Source organism: Protomyctophum parallelum (genome assembly GCF_964188405.1).
Source record: "Protomyctophum parallelum genome assembly, chromosome: 13".
Lineage (NCBI taxonomy): Eukaryota > Metazoa > Chordata > Actinopteri > Myctophiformes > Myctophidae > Protomyctophum > Protomyctophum parallelum.
The window spans coordinates 47,287,163-47,310,259 of record NC_139708.1 but is presented as its reverse complement, the minus strand read 5'-3'; the positions used below and the strand labels follow the sequence as shown (position 1 = coordinate 47,310,259).

The 23,097-nt window shown below is 43.5% G+C and overlaps 4 protein-coding genes across 4 annotated transcripts in view; 2 read left to right on the top strand and 2 right to left on the bottom strand.

Moving 5' to 3' along the window:
• The window catches only part of LOC310869848 (histone H1-like), a gene marked incomplete at both ends in the record, with an annotated part of 720,118 nt that overhangs the window by 16,828 nt on the left and 680,193 nt on the right, over nt 1-23,097 (bottom strand). The gene's annotated exons all lie outside the window — the stretch shown is intronic.
• On the bottom strand, nt 167-5,353 carry LOC310869589 (THO complex subunit 4-A-like; the record flags this gene model as incomplete). Its single annotated transcript, XM_083780402.1, has 4 exons — nt 167-187; nt 800-1,171; nt 1,569-1,701; nt 4,590-5,353. 4 exons carry the CDS (start codon nt 5,351-5,353, stop codon nt 167-169), a joined length of 1,290 nt encoding a protein of 429 aa, XP_083636528.1.
• On the top strand, nt 9,041-9,787 carry LOC310869588 (THO complex subunit 4-like; the record flags this gene model as incomplete). Its single annotated transcript, XM_083780401.1, has 1 exon — nt 9,041-9,787. The coding sequence occupies one exon, from the start codon at nt 9,041-9,043 to the stop codon at nt 9,785-9,787; it is 747 nt and encodes a 248-aa protein (XP_083636527.1).
• LOC310869375 (histone H2B-like) lies at nt 17,876-18,250 on the top strand (the record flags this gene model as incomplete). The annotated part of the gene is made up of 1 exon (XM_083780083.1): nt 17,876-18,250. One exon carries the CDS (start codon nt 17,876-17,878, stop codon nt 18,248-18,250), a length of 375 nt encoding a protein of 124 aa, XP_083636209.1.

Below are 23,097 nucleotides of genomic sequence, written 5' to 3'. Positions count from 1 at the left end.
GAGCGAGGAATGTAATGAGAACTTATAGGCCCAGAGGTCAGTCCGAGAGGTCCCAGTTGAGGAAGCACCCCTACCAAAAGTCAAAAAAGATTCTTCTGACCACTTTAAAAGTTTAAGAAATCAACTCAGAATGTTTTAAAACAAAAATTTGAACCCCATCATTTTCTCATAGTTTGGACTGCAAGATCTGCAAAAAAATCAATTTTAGCACAAGAATCCTACGGGAGCTGTTTTTTTGACGCATCGTACCACACTACTACATGAATTAACATGTTCTTTATTGGCACCACATTTCATTCATCCAGAGAGCGTACAAGCTTTACCAGAAGTAATATAAACTGTTTTGTATTGTTGTTTTGATATAGTTGTTTTGATCCCCTCCTATAATGTTTGTTTTTAAAACGCCTATTATTGACAGTGAAGGGATAATTAATGTATGTTTTTAGTTCAATGTTTGTTTTAAAAACGCCATTGACAATAAAGATAATGTAATGTTTGTTTTGTCACCGTTCATCATTACACCTAATCATAGCAACATGAGTTATTGTACAAATATGAGACAAGTCGGAGAAAAGTCTGGATCAGAGAATCATATATTTTTGCAATAGTCTACATAATATTTGCAATACATATTTTAGAAAGGGTCCATATTTTTGCTCATACGGCATACGAAAATGTATTAATAAAAATACATACGGTGGTTATTATTCCAGCTCACACGATAACCAAAAAGAGAAGTTAGGATACTCCTATAGGAGGCGCGCCTTTTGTGGGTATAAAGATGGAGCAGACAGTTTACTTCTTTTTGGGATTGGCCTTCTAGAGCTTTCTTGGCTGCTGCCGGCTTCTTAGCCACTTTCTTGGGGCTCTTGGTGGCCTTCTTCTGGCTTTTAGCAGCTACTTTCTTGGCGGCAGGCTTCTTGCCTTTCTTGGAGTTTTCATTGGCGGCTGCGGGCTTCTTTGCAGCCGCCTTCATGGGCTTCTTTGCTTTGACTGCTTTCTGAGCTGCAGGTTTCTTTACCTTCACCGCTTCTGCCTTGTTCATCTTGAAAGAGCCAGACGTGCCGGTGCCTTTGAGCTGGACCAGGGTGCCTTTAGCGACCAGGCTCTTGACGGCGATCTTGACTCGGGCCTTGTTCCTCTCCACATCGTAGCCGCCGGCAGCCAGTACCTGACTTTAGAAATGTCTATTTGTATGTCTCTAAATGTTTTGATGAATTGAACAATGTGGACCCTGTTGTAAACAAGTGTAATGCTTAATTGGGTCGTCCACTCACAGTTAACAGTCTTTGTATTGAGTTTGTGCTTGAAATGTACTGTAAATTCTGCAAACTGTTAATAAATATTTCAATCAATCAATCAATCAATCCAGAGCCTTCTTTTTTTTTTTTTTTAAGATATTTTTTTGCGGCTTACGCCTTTATTGATTTTTTAAGGGATAGAAAGTAGGCTGACAGGAAACGGGAGAGAGATGGGGGGATGACATGCGGTAAAGGCCGTGTCGGGTCCGGGAGTCGAACCCGCGGCACACCGCGACTGGATCACCAGTCCGGTGCCCAGACCGTTACGCTACGGCCTGGGCCATCCAGAGCCTTCTTGACCGCAGCCAGAGACACACCGCTCCGCTCCTTGGAGTTGGACACGGCCTTGACGACCAGCTCAGCGACGCTGGGGCCGGTCTTCTTGGCGACTTCTGCTAGCCTGGTTAATAAACCAGACCGAATCAGCCGTTGGCAAAAATAAATTGCCTGCCGGCGGATTTCGGTCTGGAGAGGCTCAATTGTACGCCCATTTCCTACACCAGATAATGTGGGCGGCCAATCGGGACACGGTATGCAATATGGGCGGGCTTTGGTACAGTGACTTTCAATGCTTGAGACCTTTGACTGACAGTAGCTCTGACCAATTGCGTCAAAGAGAAAATGTTTCCCTGGAAATAAAATCCAAGCTGAGCCTCCCCAGACTAATATCCCGCGGTCCGTGCGATATTAGTCTGGTTTATTAACCAGGCTAGACTTCTGCCATTATTGCCTAGTAGGTTGCTGTTCCTTCTCAATCTCCAAAGTAAACTCTCAAAGACTGATGCTGAACGCTCTGAAGGGGCTGGACTTAAAGGACCACTTCACCACTTTTCAACCTATAGGTCCTCACTAATAATCATGAAAAGATTGCGCAATTTTTTCCTACTCGGTCTGTGTCTCATAGGAGGACTGTGGGCAGATCAGAAACCGTCTTCCAGTGACATCATCAATGGGGAATACAAGCTAATAGAAACTGCAGGCTTTCTAGTCCTGAAAAGTTGCAATGCTAAAAGGGAAGCCATCGTTCTCACGATAATGAAAATCTAAACATTTTTGTAAAAAAATCTTGTTTAAAAAATAATCTGCCTAATGATGTCACTGGAAGACGGTTTCTAAACTGCCCACAGCCGTCCTATGAGACACAGACTGAGTAGGAAAAAAATCGTGCCATTTTATCATGATCATTAGTGAGGAACTATTATATGAAGATAGGTTGAAAAGTGGTGAAGTGGTCCTTTAAACATGACACAAGAACCATGTAGTCAACACACACAAAACATCTCTCGCCACTTGAGTTTTCTCCTCGATTAAAACAAGTTATAACAAACTACTGTGTATATTAATTAATTTGAATAAGACCTGACCAGTTAACACACATGTGCCTTTCTTTCATGAATATATCTGAGATGAAAGCCAACAACCAAACAGTTGTGTGTGATGGGGGAGGCAATCAAACAAGTGTTTGGTCAAACCACGTGACTTCCATTGGAAAAGCATTGGAGCGGCCATGAAACACAGGCAGAGCACAGCACAGTGGTTCTTTATGTGTGTATGAAGCCTGGGATTCACATGGTTTGATCAAACAGTTGTGTTTGATGAGGGGGTGGGGCATGACACCACCAGCAATCAAACACACATGTTTGGTCAACCCATGTGACTCCCATTGGAAAATCATTGTGGTGGCCCAAAATAACAATAAAACGACCAAACATTGCTTGATTGGTGTTTGGATACGTGTGAAGAGGCCCCATCAGTTTTGCTAAAAATATAATGTTTCCTGACCGCAGTAAACACACTCCAGTTCAAGGAAGCATGGTGGTGATCTCAACTTCCAATAACAGAAGGCTTTCTGTTGGAAAACGTGGTTAAGTCACTGTGATCAGAAAACTAAACTGTATAATGCATATTTGATTTGGTTTTGATGACACTTCTCAGGTAGGCCTACGGTGTGTCATTATGCAAAGCACAATTAACTCGTCATTGTGCCCTGTATAAAAAATAATAATAATATATATAGGCATATATTTCCTAGTGCCATTTCACAAAGTTTCCATTGCTTGATGTTCTTTGTAAAGCACATGGAATTGCTTTGTTGCAATTATGTGTTTTTTAGAACAAAAGGAGTCATGCAGAACATTGGGCCACACACACACACACACACACACACACACACACACACACTGTTTTACTGAACTATAGTCTTCACAGTTCACACAATGTCACCCAACACAAGACATCTTGTAAGATGTGTTTATCACTCTTCTACAGTATTGAAAAACACCAACCTGGGTGTACATGCTTTTCATTAAAAGCAAATGGCCCATTGTCATGTAAACTTGTTTAACCAATAATAGTCACCCAATTTTTACTTTATTCTAGTTTCTCCTCCCAGAGACAGATCATTGACAAAATCCACATGATAAACCTGGCACATGTTAACTCAATCACTATTGCAACAACACCAAACTCTTGTACCAGACTCAGTAATTTTAGCTCCTTTGTTGGTGTTAAATTTGTTTGATAATTGAGATGAATATTAATAAAGAGATAATTAGTCCTAAAACCTGAACATCACTGGAAGTGAAAAATACATCCAACACATTTAACACACAATAATTAAAATTAATCCCCCCCCCCCCCAATACTAGAAACGTGTTCAACGCTCAACCCCCACCTCCACTTTGAGAAGCAAACGCTTATAAACATGCATATATTTACACCAAAGCTCTCCTCTCTACACTTTCTTTGTACATAAGAGTCTCATTCCAGGACTATGAATAGCTGCTGGTTTTGGTGTGAAGCATCATGTTGAGTTCCACACAATGGAACAATGCCTCCCCTCCCCACAGGGTGGAGCTGAATGTGAGTGATTGAGGTGATTTAAATCACACATTCAAATCTAGTTAATTCAGTTAGATGCATTATTATTACCGATTAGTAAATTAGATCAGTAAGACCAGATCCCAAAGCCTCCATATATTATATGGTAATGAATAAAATGCAGTTTCTAAAAAAGCGTCATTGTAGTGGGTTAGGTTATTGTGGATATGTTAAATATATATCCTCTGAATATACACAATGAAACGGGTTGGCTGTTCAATGCAGCACTATGGTGTAATACATGTAAAGAGATTGTATTAGACCTAACCACTGTCAGTCCATGAATCATATAGCTCATATGCAAACTTTAAGCACATGTTGCCTACTTGAATGGAATAAACTCTGTAAAGTGCATGTAGGTGGCTCTTAAAAGAGCCTTTGGGTTGTTGGTAGATCAATAAGCTCTACAAAGTGGTGTCCGTCCTGGCATTGTATGCATCTAGCTGGGCATCAAGCTTCTCTGCAGAAAGCGGCTGTTTTTTGGCACCACCAGCACCGCGTCCGCCACTCCCCCGGCCTCTGGCACCGCCTGCGCCGCGGCCTCCACGTCCCCTCTGCTTGCCTCCAAAGCCACCAACACGCCTATTCATACCTCCCCCTCGTTTCAGACCCTGCATGGGAGGCCGTCGCTGGTTATCAATCTGTGAGGTGAGGAGCTGTATGTTCATGGGGCGCCCATCAAGTGGCATGCCGTTGTACTGTTTCATGGCCTTCAGGGCATCTGCCCTCCTCTCAAAGTGAAGATCTGCAGTCCCCAAACCCCTTCCAGAGCGGTCATAATGGACAGCAGCCTTCTTCAGTTTACCAAACTCTGCAAAAAGTTCCTGGATATCTGCTTCAGAGACACCAAAGTCCAGGTTTGAGACAAGGAGCTTCCCTCCAGTTTCCACACCAGCTCCTCCACCACCAGCATTGTCGAACATGTCAAGCTGTTTAGGCCTGCTGTACGGCGTAGGTCTGCCTCGACCTCGGTTGAGGTTGCCTCGGCTCCTCATGGGGCCGGAGCTGCCGGTGGCTCCCCCGGTGGCTCCTCCAAGATGGCCGACACCACCGCCAGCTCCGCGGCCGCCGCCACGGCCACCACTGCGGCCTCTGCCTCCACGGCCTCCTCCTCTCTGCGACCTTTTCTGTTTGATAATGTCGTCTAAGGACATATCAATTGTATCTGCCATTATGCCCGAGCCTAATAACGCTAAACTTAGAATGAAATAGAAGATGGTATACAACCTAGACTCTACGTAACTTGGTCCGAAACCCTGTATCTCACTGAACGATCTGCCTGGAAAGAGTTGAAGGTACTAAAGTGAATGAATGATGAGCTCAATTCCTCCTCATTTTAAGTGTGCTCTGAGGACCTAAGTGAAGACAGGCAGACTGCTCTGCAGTGCACTGGGCGGTGCCAAACCTGTTTTGCTGTCTTTGTTCTCACCAATGGTCTGAAATCTACAAGGATAAATTTGCACATTGAGCATGGTTGACTGGTTGTAGCTGAAACTTTTACTATTACTATATATATATATATATATATATATATATATATATATATATATATATATACGTACAAATACGGTACATAAGCATTTCTATTTGTGACAAAATAACACATGACACAGGGATGTATGTACAGTTCAAATTAAATCAAACTTTATTTATACTTGTGTATATGAAAGTTTATATTGAAAATTATATATTCACACATATATTCACATAATAATAATCTTCCAATATTTGGAAATGTTGGTGCTTTGCTCCACAGAAGTGTTGATTGTGGACTAGAAATAAAATGTGCATTGAACTTGAACTGGAATACATTCACAATAAATGTAGTACAAATGTAATATGATTTATTATCCAAGACAAAGTCAAAGATAGTCAGTTTAGAGTTTATAATACGATCATACGTGGCTTCATATTTACGAGCGGTCTGGAACTGTTAGATTCTTGCCATTTTTTCACTCTCTGCCAAATTAAGAAAGGAGTTGTAGCAAAAGGTCAAAACTGCTGCTTTTATCTCATTGGCTCTGAGTCGCCGTCTCTGGCCAGGAACCTCCTTCTTTGGGAGGCGCACTTCATGCCACTACTACTGATTGGTTGGAAGCTCATACACACTCAGCCCGCGCTCTCATCAGTTTCTATGATTGGTGGGGCGGGCGCACACCCGCACATACAGACAGTACTATTCTCTGTGTTGTTGAACGTATAAAAGGTCTCGCGCGCCTCTCCACCAGCACACTTCTTCTAGATTCAATTCCAGAAATAAACCTACACCAAAATGAGTGGCCGAGGAAAGACCGGAGGAAAGGCCATCGCTGCGGTGCTCGAATATCTGACCGCTGAGATGGGCTTGGCTGGAAACGCCGCCCGTGACAACAAGAAGACTCGTATCATCCCCCGTCACCTCCAGCTGGCCGTCCGCAACAACGAGGAGCTCAACAAAGCTCAACAAAAGTGACCATCGCTCAGGGCGGTGTGCTGCCCAACATCCAGGCTGTTCTGCTGCCCAAGAAGACCGAGAAAGCCTCCAAGAAATGAACCGCCTCATTCGACTGAACAAACCCCACAAAGGCTCTTTTAAGAGCCACCCACTGTTTCCACATAAGAGTCATTTCCAATAATAACATGCCTACAGTTCAGATTGTTCAGACTAAAGAAGCACCATTTAACTACAACGATCTTTACATTAATGCAAGACTAGTTCTCTCCAGTCAACTAACTGACGAGCAACAGCAGGTCAGTTTTGCATAGTCAGCTAAACCGGCCCTACAATGCTCTGTATTGCAATGTTAATGTGAGATTATATTATAGAATATAGGTTTAACTAACTGGTTTTAGCATAACATTAGGTTTTGATACAATGAAGAATTTAGTAATCTACATGTAATGGTACAATTTGATACTATGTAGCCTATTCATTTAATCATCTCCATTGTGTTATCAAGGTAGTCATAAAACAGTATATAGTCTATCCATTTCCACAATTTTACTAAATATCACATATCCATTTTACCATGTTGTTGCCTCACATTCATGTCTGAATAAATTCAGCTGGACAAACTGGTTTAGGTGGCAGCAGGCTCTGTAGTGGTTGGAAATTTGCCTTCAGGGGTTCTCTTGTAGTTGCCAACAGTAAATAGCAACATAACATTGCAGTCCTAAATAGGCTAATATTTGCCTAAACGTTTTCTAGGAATACATGTGGTTCTTGTGTTTTAGCAAGCGTATGCACTAATGACTGCATTTTGTAGTAAGTAGGCCAGGCCTACTACCTGAATACCAGCACACACGTATAAATAGATAGTGAGTGCTAACACGAACAAATAGTTTGTTGTTGTTAAAGTGCTCCATCGAGGAGGAAATTGGAGTCGAGTGGAGGAGCCGAGTGGGCTCTCCGAGACCGCATAGAGCGAGTGTACATCAGGTGCAGGCTCGGTGGGGTATTTTGTCTCCTCACAGCGGATTTCCGCATCACGTGTACATGTTTTTTTCCTTCTCCAGTGACATAAGTCCGCCTCCTCCACATGTGGCACAAAAACACTGCTTGAAACCCGATACTATGCACCCCCCCACCCCACCCCATCGCATCCACTAGCTGCCGGCCGGCTGACTTGCTGAAGTCGCTGACCCAACGGCCAACACACACATGCACGCACTGTTCAACTGTTTGTTGAAGAGACACATTTTCGCTGAATGAATAGAGCTTCAGAATGATAAAGTACTGTAGCCTATCTAGCCTACTTACTGTATGTGAAAGTGAAAGGACCACAACAAGCCACTGGCTTTATTGCGTTGTGTGATATAAGCATAATAAAAGTAGGATATATAAATTAGGCCGGCTATATTGTGCGCACCTCAAAAGCTATAGTTAATTTATCATGTGCATGCCTGAATGCACAGACTGCTATGAATGACGGTGACAAAAATGTATTTATTTATATGTGGACTGAACTGGATATGTACAGTAAGTCAGAGAGACTATACCTAATTCCTGTTATAGTGTCCGTTATTTGCAAAGACCGCGGAGGAGGACTGACTGTCGGAGGAGGGGGGGGGGGGGGGGTGATTTATACGTGTGCGCATCCTGGCGCTTATTCACTATTTCAGGAATAAATAGCCTTGCCTTGCACATGTTACCAATACATACACATTGGCCTCGGACCCTCGGTTACATGCACAAAATGATGAATTGTCTATTCTGTAGACTGTACGGCTCTGTTCGGAGTTCCAGTGATCCAGCTGTGTGACACTGTATTGTTCCAACACTTTTGCTTTGGAAATGTTAACGTATGTTTTCCCATGCCAATAAAGCCCTTTGAATTGAATTGAATTGATACACGTCATTAGTGATCGCGGAATGTGCCGTCGCTTTGAAATGACCGTGTAGTACATTCCGATTCTAGAGGAAAATTCGACCACCACTCTGTCCTCGCATAGAATCCTCTCCTCCTCCTCTCCTCCTCGCTGGGGGTGGAGCCGAGGAGCGAGTGGAGGACGCGAGGAGAGTGAGCGAGTGTGAAAGTTGCGGTATTGGAATTTAGCTATGGGAAAAATGCACTGGGAATCATTTCCTGGGCCTGGCGTTGTCATGCAAGAGGGCGGGACTACGGCGCTCTATAGTGTGAATGGGGGAGGGGTAGCAGGTTTGGCACCGCCCAGTGCACTGCAGAGCAGTCTGCCTGTCCTCACTTAGGTCCTCAGAGCACACTTAAAATGAGGAGGAATTGAGCTCATCATTCATTCACTTTAGAACCTTCAACTCTTTCCAGGCAGATCGTTCAGTGAGAGACAGGGTTTCGGACCAAGTTACGTAGAGTCTAGGTTGTATACCATCTTCTATTTTAGCGTTATTAGGCTCGGGCATAATGGCAGATACAATTGATATGTCCTTAGACGACATTATCAAACAGAAAAGGTCGCAGAGAGGAGGAGGCCGCAGAGGCCGCAGTGGTGGCCGTGGCGGCCGTGGAGCTGGCAGCGGTGTCGGCCGTCTTGGAGGAGCCACTGGCGGCTCCGGCCCCATGAGGAGCCGAGGCAACCTCAACCGAGGTCGAGGCAGACCTACGCCGTATAGCAGGCCTAAACAGCTTGACACGTTCGACAATGCTGGTGGTGGAGGAGCTGGTGTGGAAACTGGAGGGAAGCTCCTTGTCTCAAACCTGGACTTTGGTGTCTCTGAAGCAGATATCCAGGAACTTTTTGCAGAGTGTGGTACACTGAAGAAGGCTGCTGTCCATTATGACCGCTCTGGAAGGGGTTTGGGGACTGCATATGTCCACTTTGAAAGGAGGGCAGATGCCCTGAAGGCCATGAAACAGTACAACGGCATGCCACTTGATGGGCGCCCCATGAACATACAGCTCGTCACCTCACAGATTGATAACCAGCGACGTCCTCCCATGCAGGGTCTGAAACGAGGGGGAGGTATGAATAGGCGTGTTGGTGGCTTTGGAGGCAAGCAGAGGGGACGTGGAGGCCGCGGCGCAGGCGGTGCCAGAGGCCGGGGGAGAGGCGGACGCGGTACTGGTAGTGCCAAAAAACAGCCGCTTTCTGCAGAGAAGCTTGATGCCCAGCTAGATGCATACAATGCCAGGACGGACACCACTTTGTAGAGCTTATTGATCTACCAACAACCCAAAGGCTCTTTTAAGAGCCACCTACATGCACTTTACAGAGTTTATTCCATTCAAGTAGGCATATGAGCTATATGATTCATGTACTGATCTGTCTCTTTACATGTATTACATCATAGTGCTGCATTGAACAGCCAACCTGTTGCATTGTGTATATTCAAAAAGGCTATATATTTAACATATCCACAATAACCTAACCCACTTTAGCCAGGTATGTAGAAAGTAGAAACTGAATTTTATTCATTACCATATAATATATGGAGGCTTTGGGATCTGGTCTTACTGATCTAATGTACTAATCAGTAATAATAATGCATCTAACTGAATTAACTAGACTTTAATGTGTGATTTAAATCACCTCAATCACTCACATTCAGCTCCACCCTGTGGGGAGGGGGGCATTGTTCCATTGTGTGGAACTCAACATGATGCTTCACACCAAAACCAGCAGCTATTCATAGTCCTGGAATGAGACTCTTCTGTATAAAGCAAGTGTAGGAGAGCTTTGGTGTAAATATAATCTGCATGTCTATCAGCGTTTGCTTCTCAAAGTGGAGGTGGGGGTTGAGCGTTGAACACATTTCTAGTATTGGGGGGGGGGGGGGATTTTAATTATTGTGTGTTAAATGTGTTGGATGTATTTTCCACTTCCATTGATGTTCAGGTTTTAGGACTAATTTTCTCTTTCTTAATATTCATCTCAATTATCAAACAAATGTAACACCTTGGAGCTAAAATAACTGAGTCTGGTACAAGAGTTTGGTGTGGCATTGTTGCAATAGTGATTGAGTTAACATGTGCCAGGTTTATCATGTGGATTTTGTCAATGATCTGTCTCTGGGAGGAGAAACTATAGACTAAAGATTGGGTGACTATTATTGGTTAAACAAGTTTACCTCTCAACATTTACATGACAATGGGCCATTTTCTTTTAATGAAAAGTGTGACTCGACCCATTGGAGTCACATGGGTTGACCAAACATTTGTGTTTGATGGCTGATTGTTGGTGGTGTTCTGCCCCTCCCCCTCATCAAACACAAATGTGTGAGGCACCCTGGGTCCAGCTCAAAGGCACCGGCGCGTCTGGCTCTTTCAAGATGAACAAGGCAGATAATAATAATAATAACTAGAACTGCACTCTGTCGAGTGCATACTTGCTTGTTGCACACTAGTAGGCCATAAATGGCCAACTAGTGCGCAAGCAGAGCGTGCAATTACTTTCGGCTGCTGTAAACTGTTAAATCTCAGTATCTCTGTGAAGGAAAGTTTGAAATGTATATTCATTAGGTGTAACTATTTGCTACCTATCTACTTTATGCATGTAAACACCTAGTATTATTAAGTATGGTTCAAGTTTCTATCTCTATAAGAAATACAGTTTTATCGATGTTATGATATGATATATTCTAGATCCCTTTTACGTTTTTCAAAGAAAAATAAATCATTGATATGTGATGAAAGAAAATGTATATAAACTGAATTAAAATATATTATACAGTATAATTATTGGATTACTTATTGTAAATTGTCAATTGTTTTAAATGTATTTCATCTTGGACTATAGTGACTATAGTTTTTTTTACAGGTTATGTATATAGTATACATATGACTAGCTATAAATGATGACGTAAGACATACGTATACATATACTATATAGAGTATGTAGTTGTAAGTTGATTAGCGGTATACTGTGGTTACTTTACGTCAAAAACGTGACAGCCAACCCGCCATTTTATGCGTATGCAAGAAAAACAGCAAATCTGTGCCTGGTTTGCTGGGACCAGATTACACAAATGACCATATTTCTTACGTCATCATTGAGAGCTAGTCATACATATACACACCACATACTCTGGTCCCAGCAGATCAGGCACAATTTGCCATTTTATTTTTTACTGATTATGTATATAGTATACGTATGACTAGCTCTCAATGATGACGTAAGACATACGTATACATATACATATACTATAACTATATATAGAGTATGTAGTTGTAAGTTGATTAGCGGTATACTGTGATTACTTTGCGCAAAAAACCGTGACAGCCAACCCGCCATTTTATGCTTATGCAAGAAAAACAGCAAATCTGTGCTTGGTTTGCTGGGACCAGATTACACAAATTACCATATTTCTTACGTCATCATTGAGAGCTAGTCATACATATACACACCACGTACTCTGGTCCCAGCAGATCAGGCACAATTTGCAATTTTATTTTTTTACTGATTATGTATATAGTATACGTATGACTAGCTCTCAATGATGACGTAAGAAATATGGTCATTTGTGTAATCTGGTCCCAGCAAAACAGGCACAGATTTGTTGTTTTTTTGCATACACATCAAATGGCGGGTTGGATGTCACGGTGAAAGTGACTGGGCGAAGTAATTACTTGCGCGCTCTGCTTGCGCAAGTAATAACTTGGATTTATATAGCGCCTTTCAAGAAACCCAAGGACGCTTAACAAGACAAAAAACAAAACTAGTTGCCAAAAGCCAAAGTGAACAAATGTCTTTTCAGTGCAGACTTGAAAGAGTTCAATGTGGGAGTCTGGCGGATCTCCAAGGGGAGAGAGTTCCAGAGGGCAGGGGCTGCCACGTAGAAGGCTCTATCGCCGAGAGTCCGCCGTTTTGCATGACGGATGGTGAGGAGTTCCATGTCTGAAGACCTCAGGTTCCGCTCAGGGGTGTAGTCCTTGAGGAGGTCAGTCAAGTACTGTGGGGCAAGGGCATGGGGGGATTTGTAGGTGAGGAGGAGCAGTTTGTAGTGAATGCGGAACTTAACCGGGAGCCAGTGGAGGTGTTTGAGGGTGGGGGTGATGTGCTGCCAGCGTTTTGTGCGGGTGAGCACTCTGGCAGCGGAGTTTTGCACGTACTGCAATCTGTCAAGGGACTTCTTGGGGAGGCCGAACAAAACATCGTTGCAGTAATCCAGCCGGGAGGAGATGAATGCATGGATTAGGGTCTCTGCAACAGAGTCCGGGAGTGAGGGGCGGAGTCTGGAAATGTTTTTGAGGTGGAAGAAGGCAGATTTAGTGACAGATTTGATGTGGGATTGAAAGGAGAGGGTAGAGTCCAGGATGACACCCAGGTTGCGTACTTCAGGGGATGGAGAGATGGAACAGCCATCCACCTGGAGAAGAAAATGTCCAATCTTCTCAAGCTGAGCCTTGGGACCCATCACCATGAGCTCGTTTTTTTTGCTGTTGAGTTTGAGGAGGTTGGTGGTCATCCAGGTCTTTATTTCGAGGAGGCAGTTGACAAAGGACTGTGGGGGAGCAGAGCGGTTGTTGTAGTACTGAGATACAGCTGTGTATCATCAGCATAGCAGTGGAACCGTAGATCATGTTGGCGGATGATCTGACCGAGTGGAAGCATGTAAATGGTGAAAAGGATGGGACCAAGTACAGAGCCTTGTGGCACTCCATGGTTTACTGGGGCATGGTGGGAGCTGGAACCGTTGGTGGAGACAAACTGCTGCCTGTCGGACAGATATGAGCGGAACCAGGAGAGAACGGATCCGGTGAGTCCAAGGTGGGTGGAAAGGCGGTTGAGGAGTATGGAATGGGAGACAGTGTCGAAGGCTGCTGAGAGATCCAGAAGAATCAGGAGACTGATGTTGCCTGAGTCAGCAGCCATGAGGAGATCGTTGGTGATCTTGATCAGGGCAGTCTCTGTGCTGTGGTGAGCTCTGTAGCCTGACTGGAGGGGTTCGAAGAGTTCATGATTGGACATGTGCTGATGGAGCTGTGCTGCAACTACTCTTTCCAGGGTCTTACTGAGGAAAGGCAGGTTGGAGATCGGCCGGTAGTTGGCAAGGTCATCAGGGTCCAAACCAGGCTTCTTCAGGATTGGGGTGACAGAGGCGATTTTGAGACTGGTGGGTACAGTGCCTGATTGCAGAGAGGAGTTAATGATGTTTGTCATGATGGGGCAGAGAGTAGGTAGGCAAGCCTTCACCAGTGTTGTGGGCATTGGGTCCAGGGAGCAGGTGGAGGCCTTGGCCTTGGTGACCAGTTCAGTGGTCAACGTAGCTTCCACCGGAGCAAAGAAGGCAAAGGGGGGACATGCAGCTGAGGGTGCAACGTCCTGCAACTGAGGTGCCTGCAGAGAGGTGGAGGGTGTCTGCAGCTGCAGGTGGATGGTATCCACCTGCAGAGATCAGTGGCACCAGAGGGCGAGGGAGTGGGGGAGAGGGGGCTGAGCAGTTTGTTGATGGTGGAGAATAACTTCCTGGGGTGGTTTTGCCTAGACCCAATGAGGGTGGAGTAGTACTGGGTCATGGTCCGGGAGAGAGCCTCCTTGTAGGCCATTACGTGGTCTTTAAAAGCCAGCTGGTGGACAGTAAGGCCAGTTTACTTATAGAGCCTCTCCAGGCGTCGACCAGCAGCCTTCATGACTCGAAGCTCAGTGGTGAACCAGGGGGCAGGGCGATTGAATGAGACAGTCCTGGTTTTGATGGGGGCAAGAGAGTCCAGGCTATGGGATAGTGCAGTGTTGTGTGCTGGTCAGTCATGGGGTCGGGGGAAACCCTAGCCATGTGGGCAGCTATCATGGTTGATAGGGCCTGAGCACTCACTGTCTTGGTGTTCCTAAATGTGACGGTACGCCTCGGACACTGCCTGGGCAGGGAGGCCGGAACACTAAAGACAATGGTGTGGTGGTCGGATGCCTTCAGGTCCAGACACTGCAGATTGGTGGGAGGTGTACCAGTGGAGCACACCAAGTCCAACGTGTGACCTCTGTTGTGGGTGGGGCCACGCACATGTTGGGTAAAATCGAAACAATCCAACAGTGACAGAAATTCAATGTCAAACGTGCAACTGCTGGAGTCCTGCTGGAGTCCACGTGCACATTGAGGTCGCCAAGCAGGAATGTGGATGGAGACATGGCACAGACAGGGGTGAGCAGCTCAGACAGCTCAGACAAAAAGGCAGTCCGGGCCGAGCTGGTGTTTTTAGGTGGGCGGTACACTAGGACGAACTGGTGTTGTAAAAATCCAGCTAGTGTGAACACAACACACTCAAATGAGGTAGCAGTGGTTACTGTCACTTCTTTAATGAGGATGTCAGCTCGATGGATCACAGCCAGCCCACCACCACCCCCCTTCAAACGAGGCTTCTGTAAATATACATAGCCTGGGGGAGTGGCTGCATTGAGTGCCTTGAAGTCCTGTGGAGCCCCTATGAGTATAGCGAGGGCGACGCAAGAGTCCAAGAGCTTTAATGACCGATGGGGTGAAGGTAAAGAAACCCGCTGCTAAGAAAGCAAAGAAGCAAAGAAGCCAAAGAAGGCGGCAGCAGCAAAGCCCGCAGCCGCCAAGAAATCACCCAAGAAAGCCAAGAGGCCTGCCGCCAATAAAGTAGTAGCTAAAAGCCAGAAGAAGGCCACCAAGAGCCCCAAGAAAGTGGCTAAGAAGCAGCCAAGAAAGCTCTAGCCCGACTCTTTTTAGGTCATCGTGGTGACGTGGTCACATGTGAGCACTGGAATAATAACCACCTTATGTATTTTTATTAATACATTTTCGTATGCCTTATGAGCAAAAATCTAAACCCTTTCTAAAATATGTATTGCAAATATCATGTAGGATATTTGCAAAAATATATGATTCTCTGATCCAGACTTTTCTCCCACTTGTCTCATATTTGTTAGTTATGATGCTTGGATTTAAACTATTGAATTATCACAATTTTACAAAATATCACATACAATAGAGGGTATGCGCATGCATAAAGTGAATGGCAGATCGAGTGGCAAAGTGAGTGACAAAGTTAATTTAATGTTGTTTTAAAGTCATTTAATGCAATCAAATAGGACTTCTCTGTTTGGAGAGGCCAGAAAGAAGTTTTTTGTCACTCAGTAGACATTCCCACATAACTTCCAGGTGGGGACTGATTTCAGTCCTGAGGATCTCATTTGTTTTTGGCTTTAAGCCCTATATTCAAGGTTCAGATTAATACATCAAAGTTACACACGTCATCAAATCAATATATTCAGTTAGAGAAATCCCCCCCACCCGTAATACATATTGACGTATTTGTGAATGTTTTGCTATGGCCTTGGCCGCTGTTTTGGTTCAATGTTTTGTTGTTCAACACAGGGGGGCAGTCAGACAGATATTTCGTGAAGCCACTAAGGAAATCGGGACTTCCTGAAAGTTCATATAATGGCCTGTTGTGGCGCTGCCATTGGGCCCAAAAAAACCCATAGCTCCATAGAGGCCCATGTATTTGGGCCCAACTTCACCTAGACTGTATTACCTTAATAAACATGGTCATGAATACTTTCTGCTTCCAGTATTTAGTTTAAAGTCTCATTTCTCATGTCATATTATTTTTGTTATAATTATGGTCCCATTTATTAAAAAAATGACCATAAAGTCGCGTATGTTCTGAGGGTCGTGGCTACCGTTACAGTCTATGAACGTCCTGCCTCGTTGTCTGGGCCAGCCAATGGCCAGCTGGGCCCAAACGGATCTATAAATATGGCGACTTACAGTGCAAGGAAATACAGGCTTCATTTTACGTCCATGTTAAACCCGGGGAACGCTTTGTCCATATTTCTTACAGTCTATATGGTTCAACAGCATTTACAGTCTGGTCCATTTTCTCGCTGACTTGATTATCTACCAACAGCTTCCATTCAAGTAGGCAAGATTTGCTTCTTAAAGAACATGAATATGAACATGTACTACATACTGTAGTCCTGCATTGAAAGTCTGTACAGTGTGCGATAGTAACATTGTGGTCCCCTAAACAGCTAAGACTATTGTCTGAAATACTCACAAGTATTTCCGAGAGTCCCCAGTGGATGGCACATTTGGAGCAAATTCAAGTCCCTATACTTGGGTGATACTGGTTGCCGAGGAAGTTCAGACGTGTGATCAAAATAACTGATGTCCAAAAGTGTCCGTCGAGTAGAAATTAAATTATATTTATTAGCTGCTTAAAGTCCTATACTTTGTCATACAAAATGAACATAACATAAATCATCAAACGCACAGGATAGTATACAGATCACCAGCCCTCATGAACACAGTCAAAAACTGGTTTACCTCTGCCACTGGCAACACCTGTGCCTGATTAGGGCCAGGGTTAAATACCCAAATTGACAGGAATCATGGAAAACAATATGGTGGCTCAAATGGCTCTTACACTGCCAAAAGTTAAGGTTGTAAAAACTTACTTTGCGCATTTAACCTCCCGGCAGAAAGCAGCAAGCTACATAAATTCAAATTGAACGTGTAATAAAGCACGAAAGCGATTGTTATATGATGCTTTATAGTCATATTAAGATAGAAGTTGAACCGGGCCGCCTGGGTGAAACTAGGAAGCCCCCCCCCATCTTGAATCATGATTGAAATGTGATTGATTTGAGGGGTACAGACTGGTCAGGGACATGGGTCATATAGTCTATAGATATCATCTCGGATTAGTAGCAAATAGACTGACTGCAGTAAGTTTTTTAAATAGCGCTATTAATTAAATCTGATTACTTATCATAATTACATCCCTACAATAGTCTATAGTTTAGTGGGACAATATTATATCAGGCATGCGGGATGTTGAGTTTCACAGCTGTAATAGCGTGTTGTACCAGGAATATATAAGAAGTGAAGAAATAGACTTGACGGAGGAATAACGCTGAAGTAAATAAATAACACACCAGGAGGCATCAGCCATGTGTTGCTGGATCAGTACGACACACGTCACTGAGCAGATTTATTCACACCTGTTTATATACACATAGTTAACAATCACTTCCGGTCTGGGTTTGTTACTTCACAATAAGAGTTATCAATAATAAAATGTTTCATATATACACAATAAAGATCACATTCCAACACGGGAGAACTATTTTAGCTGGACAGTAGATCAGGCAGGCGGAGAACATTGTGCAGAAACAAAGACAGTGTGAGACTCCTCCCTCTGTCTGTGGGTCCCAGCAGAATCCAATCATTTGCTGGGAGTCGCATACTTCATTTGCTTTGGCTTGGTATAAATGCTGGTGCAAAGCCGACCAGAGTTCACTTCTTCTCTTCAAGTTCAACCCACTGAGAACGAATAATGCCTGAAGTAGCGAAACCAGCGCCCAAGAAGGGCTCCAAGAAAGCTGTCACCAAGACCGCCACGAAGGGCGGCAAGAAGCGCAGAAAGTCCAGGAAGGAGAGCTACGCCATCTACATATACAAGGTCCTGAAGCAGGTCCATCCCGACACCGGCGTCTCTTCCAAGGCCATGGGCATCATGAACTCCTTCGTCAACGACATCTTTGAGCGCATCGCCGGTGAAGCCTCCAAACTGGCTCACTACAACAAGCGCCGCACCATCTCATCCCGGGAGATTCAGACCGCCGTCCGCCTGCTGCTCCCCGGTGAGCTGGCCAAGCATGCCGTGTCTGAGGGCACCAAGGCTGTGACCAAGTACACCAGCTCCAAGTAAACTGTTCTCTCTGCTCTAAACACAACGGTCCTTTTAAGGGCCACCCATCTTTTCAAGAAAGAGTTGATCCATAAATTAATAATTTCATATGCGTTAAACAGCCATGTTGACCTGACTAAGAACTTAAACATTTTGTTTTACCTGCACCCTGTTCTTAAACTAAGGGCCCAAATTGTCCAAGCTGCTCTAGTGCCTTCTTTTTCGCATGTAACCTGTCCTGCTTCTTAGATGCACCAGCCTGGCCTGCCATAGGCTAGAGGCGCATTATGCAAAGTGGCTTCATGTCTAATGACTGCCTCAAGCAGGACGAGGATTGCAATGTATGCATTTAACCGACTTAATCCAGAACAAAGCAAGAATAAAAACATGGTACATACAATATCACTCCCTCTGCTCTTGTCCAAAAACGAGTCAGTTGTTCTGCATACTGATGGATTTATTGTGAAGCACACAAACCAACGTCGAACTGGTAAACAACATAAAGATACACAGATGCTTAGATTAACATTGCATAAACATAATACAGCACATAATCATGAATGAAACAAATAAAATACAGTCCAAAATAACATGCAAACAGTATTCAACATACCTTACTGGCTGCTCTACAAGCATAAGGGGATGAGAAGATCACTAGTGCCCATGCCATGGCCATGAACACAGCGACACATAACTTGAACTTCTGCATCACACTGTCAAATGACAGGTGTGCAACCATGTCTCCCGTCTACCGAACACCCGACGGCCATATAAAGGGTTCCGCATTAGCCAAACAATGGCACTTCCGGTCTGACTTAGACATGCAATTGAATAAGCAAACATTAGCAGCAAATAACTTAAATACAAAACAAATTAGGAATAATTGCAGCAGTTACATACAAATAGTGAGATTTCCTCTTCTCTTGGCTTCTGTGTGATTGTGTATAAATGTGAGTGTACACGGTTTCAATATGTGATCTATCGTACCAGTATTTATTAACTTAAAACCAGGTTTACTAACATAAACATCAAATCGAATAACACCCTCATCACTGACAAACTCGATGTAGCCAACCACTTGAACATCTTCTTTACAAACATTGCAACAAAGCTGGTTAGCAAACTGCCCTCCCACTCTGGGCGTTTTGGTGTAGAGCACATCAAAGCCTTCTACAAAAACCTTGGTGTTTGTAAAGATGATTTTAAAATGGCAATGGTAACAACCGAGGAGGTACTTAAAAAACTGAGTGCCCTCCAACCCCACAAGGCCACTGGCCATGACAATATTCCCTCCAAATTTCTCAGAGACTCAGCCTTTTCCATAGCTCCAGTCATCACCCACATAGTTAACCTCTCCATCAAACAGGGACAGGTCCCCCAAGATTTTAAACTGGCCAAAGTAACCCCCTTGTACAAAAAAGGGAGTAAATTAGAACCCGGCAACTACCGCCCTATTTCTATTCTAAGCTCCATCTCAAAAGTGATGGAAAAAATAGTCTATGAACAGGTTGAAAAGTATCTTGCCACTAATAAATTGCTGTACGAGTTCCAATCTGGTTTCAGAACATCCCACTCCACTGACACATGCCTCCTCTATTTGAGCGATCACATCAAACACGAGGTGGATGCTGGAAAATACTGCGGCATGGTCATGCCGGACCTCCAAAAGGCTTTTGACACCGTGAACCACTCCATACTGGTTAACAAGCTTAAAGCTATTGGTTTTGATAGCACATCAGTGAGCTGGATGCAATCCTACCTGGAGGGGAGAGAACAGATGGTGGAGGTGAACGGAACACTGTCCCCTCCCCTCCCAGTGAGCTGTGGCGTCCCACAAGGAAGCATACTAGGGCCTTTACTGTTCCTAATTTATGTTAACGACATGACTTCAGCTTGTGACTGCAACTTGTTCCTGTTCGCAGATGACTCAGCACTGCTGGTCTCGGACAGGAACAAACTGCAGGTTGAAAAGACTTTCAGCTCTGAACTCGGTAGAATCTGCACCTGGCTCGCTGATAACAAACTATCCTTACACCTGGGAAAAACTGAATCCATCCTCTTCGGATCAAATAGTAAACTCAACAAGGCAGATGGCTTCTTGGTTAGAGTGGGTGACAATATTATCACACGAAAAGATCAAATTACCTACCTAGGTTCCATCCTGGAGGCCAATCTTTCCGGTGATAAAATGGCCACCAACGTAATCAAAAAAGTCAATCAAAGAACAAGATTCCTTTACAGGATCTCCTCACTGGTCAGCAAAAACACCTTGAAGACCTTAACAGGAGCCCTCGTACAAGGTTTCTTTGACTATGCATCCACCTCTTGGTACCACAGCACCTCAAAGGCCCTCAAAACAAGGCTCCAGACCTCCCAAAACAAACTGGTCAGGCTCCTACTTGGCCTCACCCCCCGAACCCACCTCACCCCTGCCCACTTTGACAGGCTGGGATGGCTTAGGGTCGTCGACAGAGTACAGCATCTTGCAATGGGTCTGGTCCACAAGATTCGATACACCACCAAGATACCCATGTACCTGTCTAAATACTTCCTTAATGTAAACGAAGTCCACACCCACAACACCAGAGGGAGTGCAACAAACAATGTGCAACCCAGATTCGGCACAAACAAGGGACTAAATTATTTTCGCTCCTATGCCACCAAAATGTGGAACGCCCTACCAACAGTCATTAAGACATGTGAATCCCTTGACTCCTTCAAAACCGCTCTCAAAGGGCACCTACGGATGGCTGCAATTCGAAACTGGCCTCTGTAAAATCTGAATCCCCCCCACCCCCCCCATTTTCCCTCACTGTATATTGTATCTTTTCCCTTTTTTGCTTCCCATATGATGAATTCCTGTTCTGTTCTTTAGCTACATAGAAATGTCTATTTGTATGTCTCTAAATGTTTGTATGTCTTTAAATGTTTTGATGAATTGAACAATGTGGACCCTGTTGTAAACAAGTGTAATGCTTAATTGGGTCGTCCACTCACAGTTGACAGTCTTTGTATTGAGTTTGTGCTTAAAATGTACTGTAAATTCTACAAACTGTTAATAAATATTTCAATCAATCAATCAATACGTGTCAGCGGTGCCAGTTAATGTACATTCACATTGTGTAATACAGTTTATGGAAATGTGATCTATTTGGGTTTCAGTGTTAATGGGACTTGATTTACTTGGAGTTGTAGTGTTATTTGGCACACCGTTGTATTTATTACATATTTGTAGCAATGCAGAACATTCAAGCTTTGTCACTCAAACATGCCTGGTCTAATTGTCTCCCTAAAATATAACTAGAGTAGGGACTATACCCGGAATAGGGAAATATGATAATAATAAACATTTAGGGTAAATCTATATTTCAATTCGAATTAATAGCTATTCCACGCTCCAATTTAAATGTAACATGATTGTATACACATCAAAAAGCGTAAGAGGTGTGAAACTATGGAACGGCTTAGGGCCGATTCATACTCCTATTTTACCGCTGTTTCGGCGCTGTAGTGCCGAAATGATTTCGGCTCGTCAGAAATTTTCAGTAGCACCGAAGAGCCGACTTTAGGACGGTACCCGCCCCCCCGAACCTCAAATGACGTCAAATTGTAGGCTCTTCAGCACCGAACCGACTTTTATTCGGCTCTAAAATAGGAGTATGAATCGGCCCTAAGGGCTCGTCAGAAATTTTCAGTAGCACCGAAGAGCCGACTTTAGGACGGTACCCGCCCCCCCGAACCTCAAATGACGTCAAATTGTAGGCTCTACAGCGCCGAACCGACTTTTATTAGGCTCTAAAATATAGGAGTATGAATCGGCCCTTAGACAATGAACTGAAAAAGTGCGGCTCAATTAATACATTTAAAATAATGTATGAATCTAAAATATATAGTATAGAACATTATAAACCTAGTATATTTACTAATCATATCTTAATCATTGATAAAGTAATATAATAACAATATAATAATCATATATATAACATTCTTCTCATGTGCGACTCTGGATTCTGTGTGATCAAAATCTGTCTTCTCCTGTGTATCTTTCTGTGTTCTTTTTTCCTTGTGTTTGGTTGTTTGTTTTTTGTTTTGTTTTCACGTTTTGTTTTTTTGTTTTATGTCCCCCCCCCCCCCCCCCCCAGATAGGCACAATAGCCATTGGCTTCAATCTAAACCCTTTTGGTCTCCAAAAAGAAAATAAATAAATAATACTTGTAATAATGTTTTTGCTTTTTGACCAAAATAAAACTGAACTGAACTGAACATACTGGCAATGTAGCTCCAATTTAAATGTAACATGATTGTATACACATACATACTGGCACAATGTTTCTTGAGGGAAAATTAAAATAGACCCGGTCTTGTTGTGGAATATAAGACATTTTAGAAGCGGCATTGTATTTGCATTGTGTATGTATGTAATATATATAGTATAACTGTGCTATATAAGTTGCCTGCAAATGTGTGGTGTTTCATCTATTTTACATTTTACTGAGCTGTCATATTTTTTGTAAATGGCACCATTGGTATTGAATTTAATTTAATTATACATTTGAGTGTGAAATTACCTGAAACATGTCAGATTTCTCATCCCAAAACAAGAGCTTAGCAGAGTGAGATAAAGTGCCCTCTGATAAGTCTCCATGCCACAGGGCCAACAGCTGTGTTTGCAGACACTGGAAAGTTGTATATTCAAAACAAACATCTTCAACACAAACGACTAGATTTACTTTAATTCCAAACCCAGACATCTCTGCTTGCTCTGCAGCAAAAATGGAATAGGGTATCATATGGTAAAACTATTTTAAAAGACAAATGACAGAGGAAAGTTGACAAACAACTATACATGTAAGGGTGTACAAGTGAGG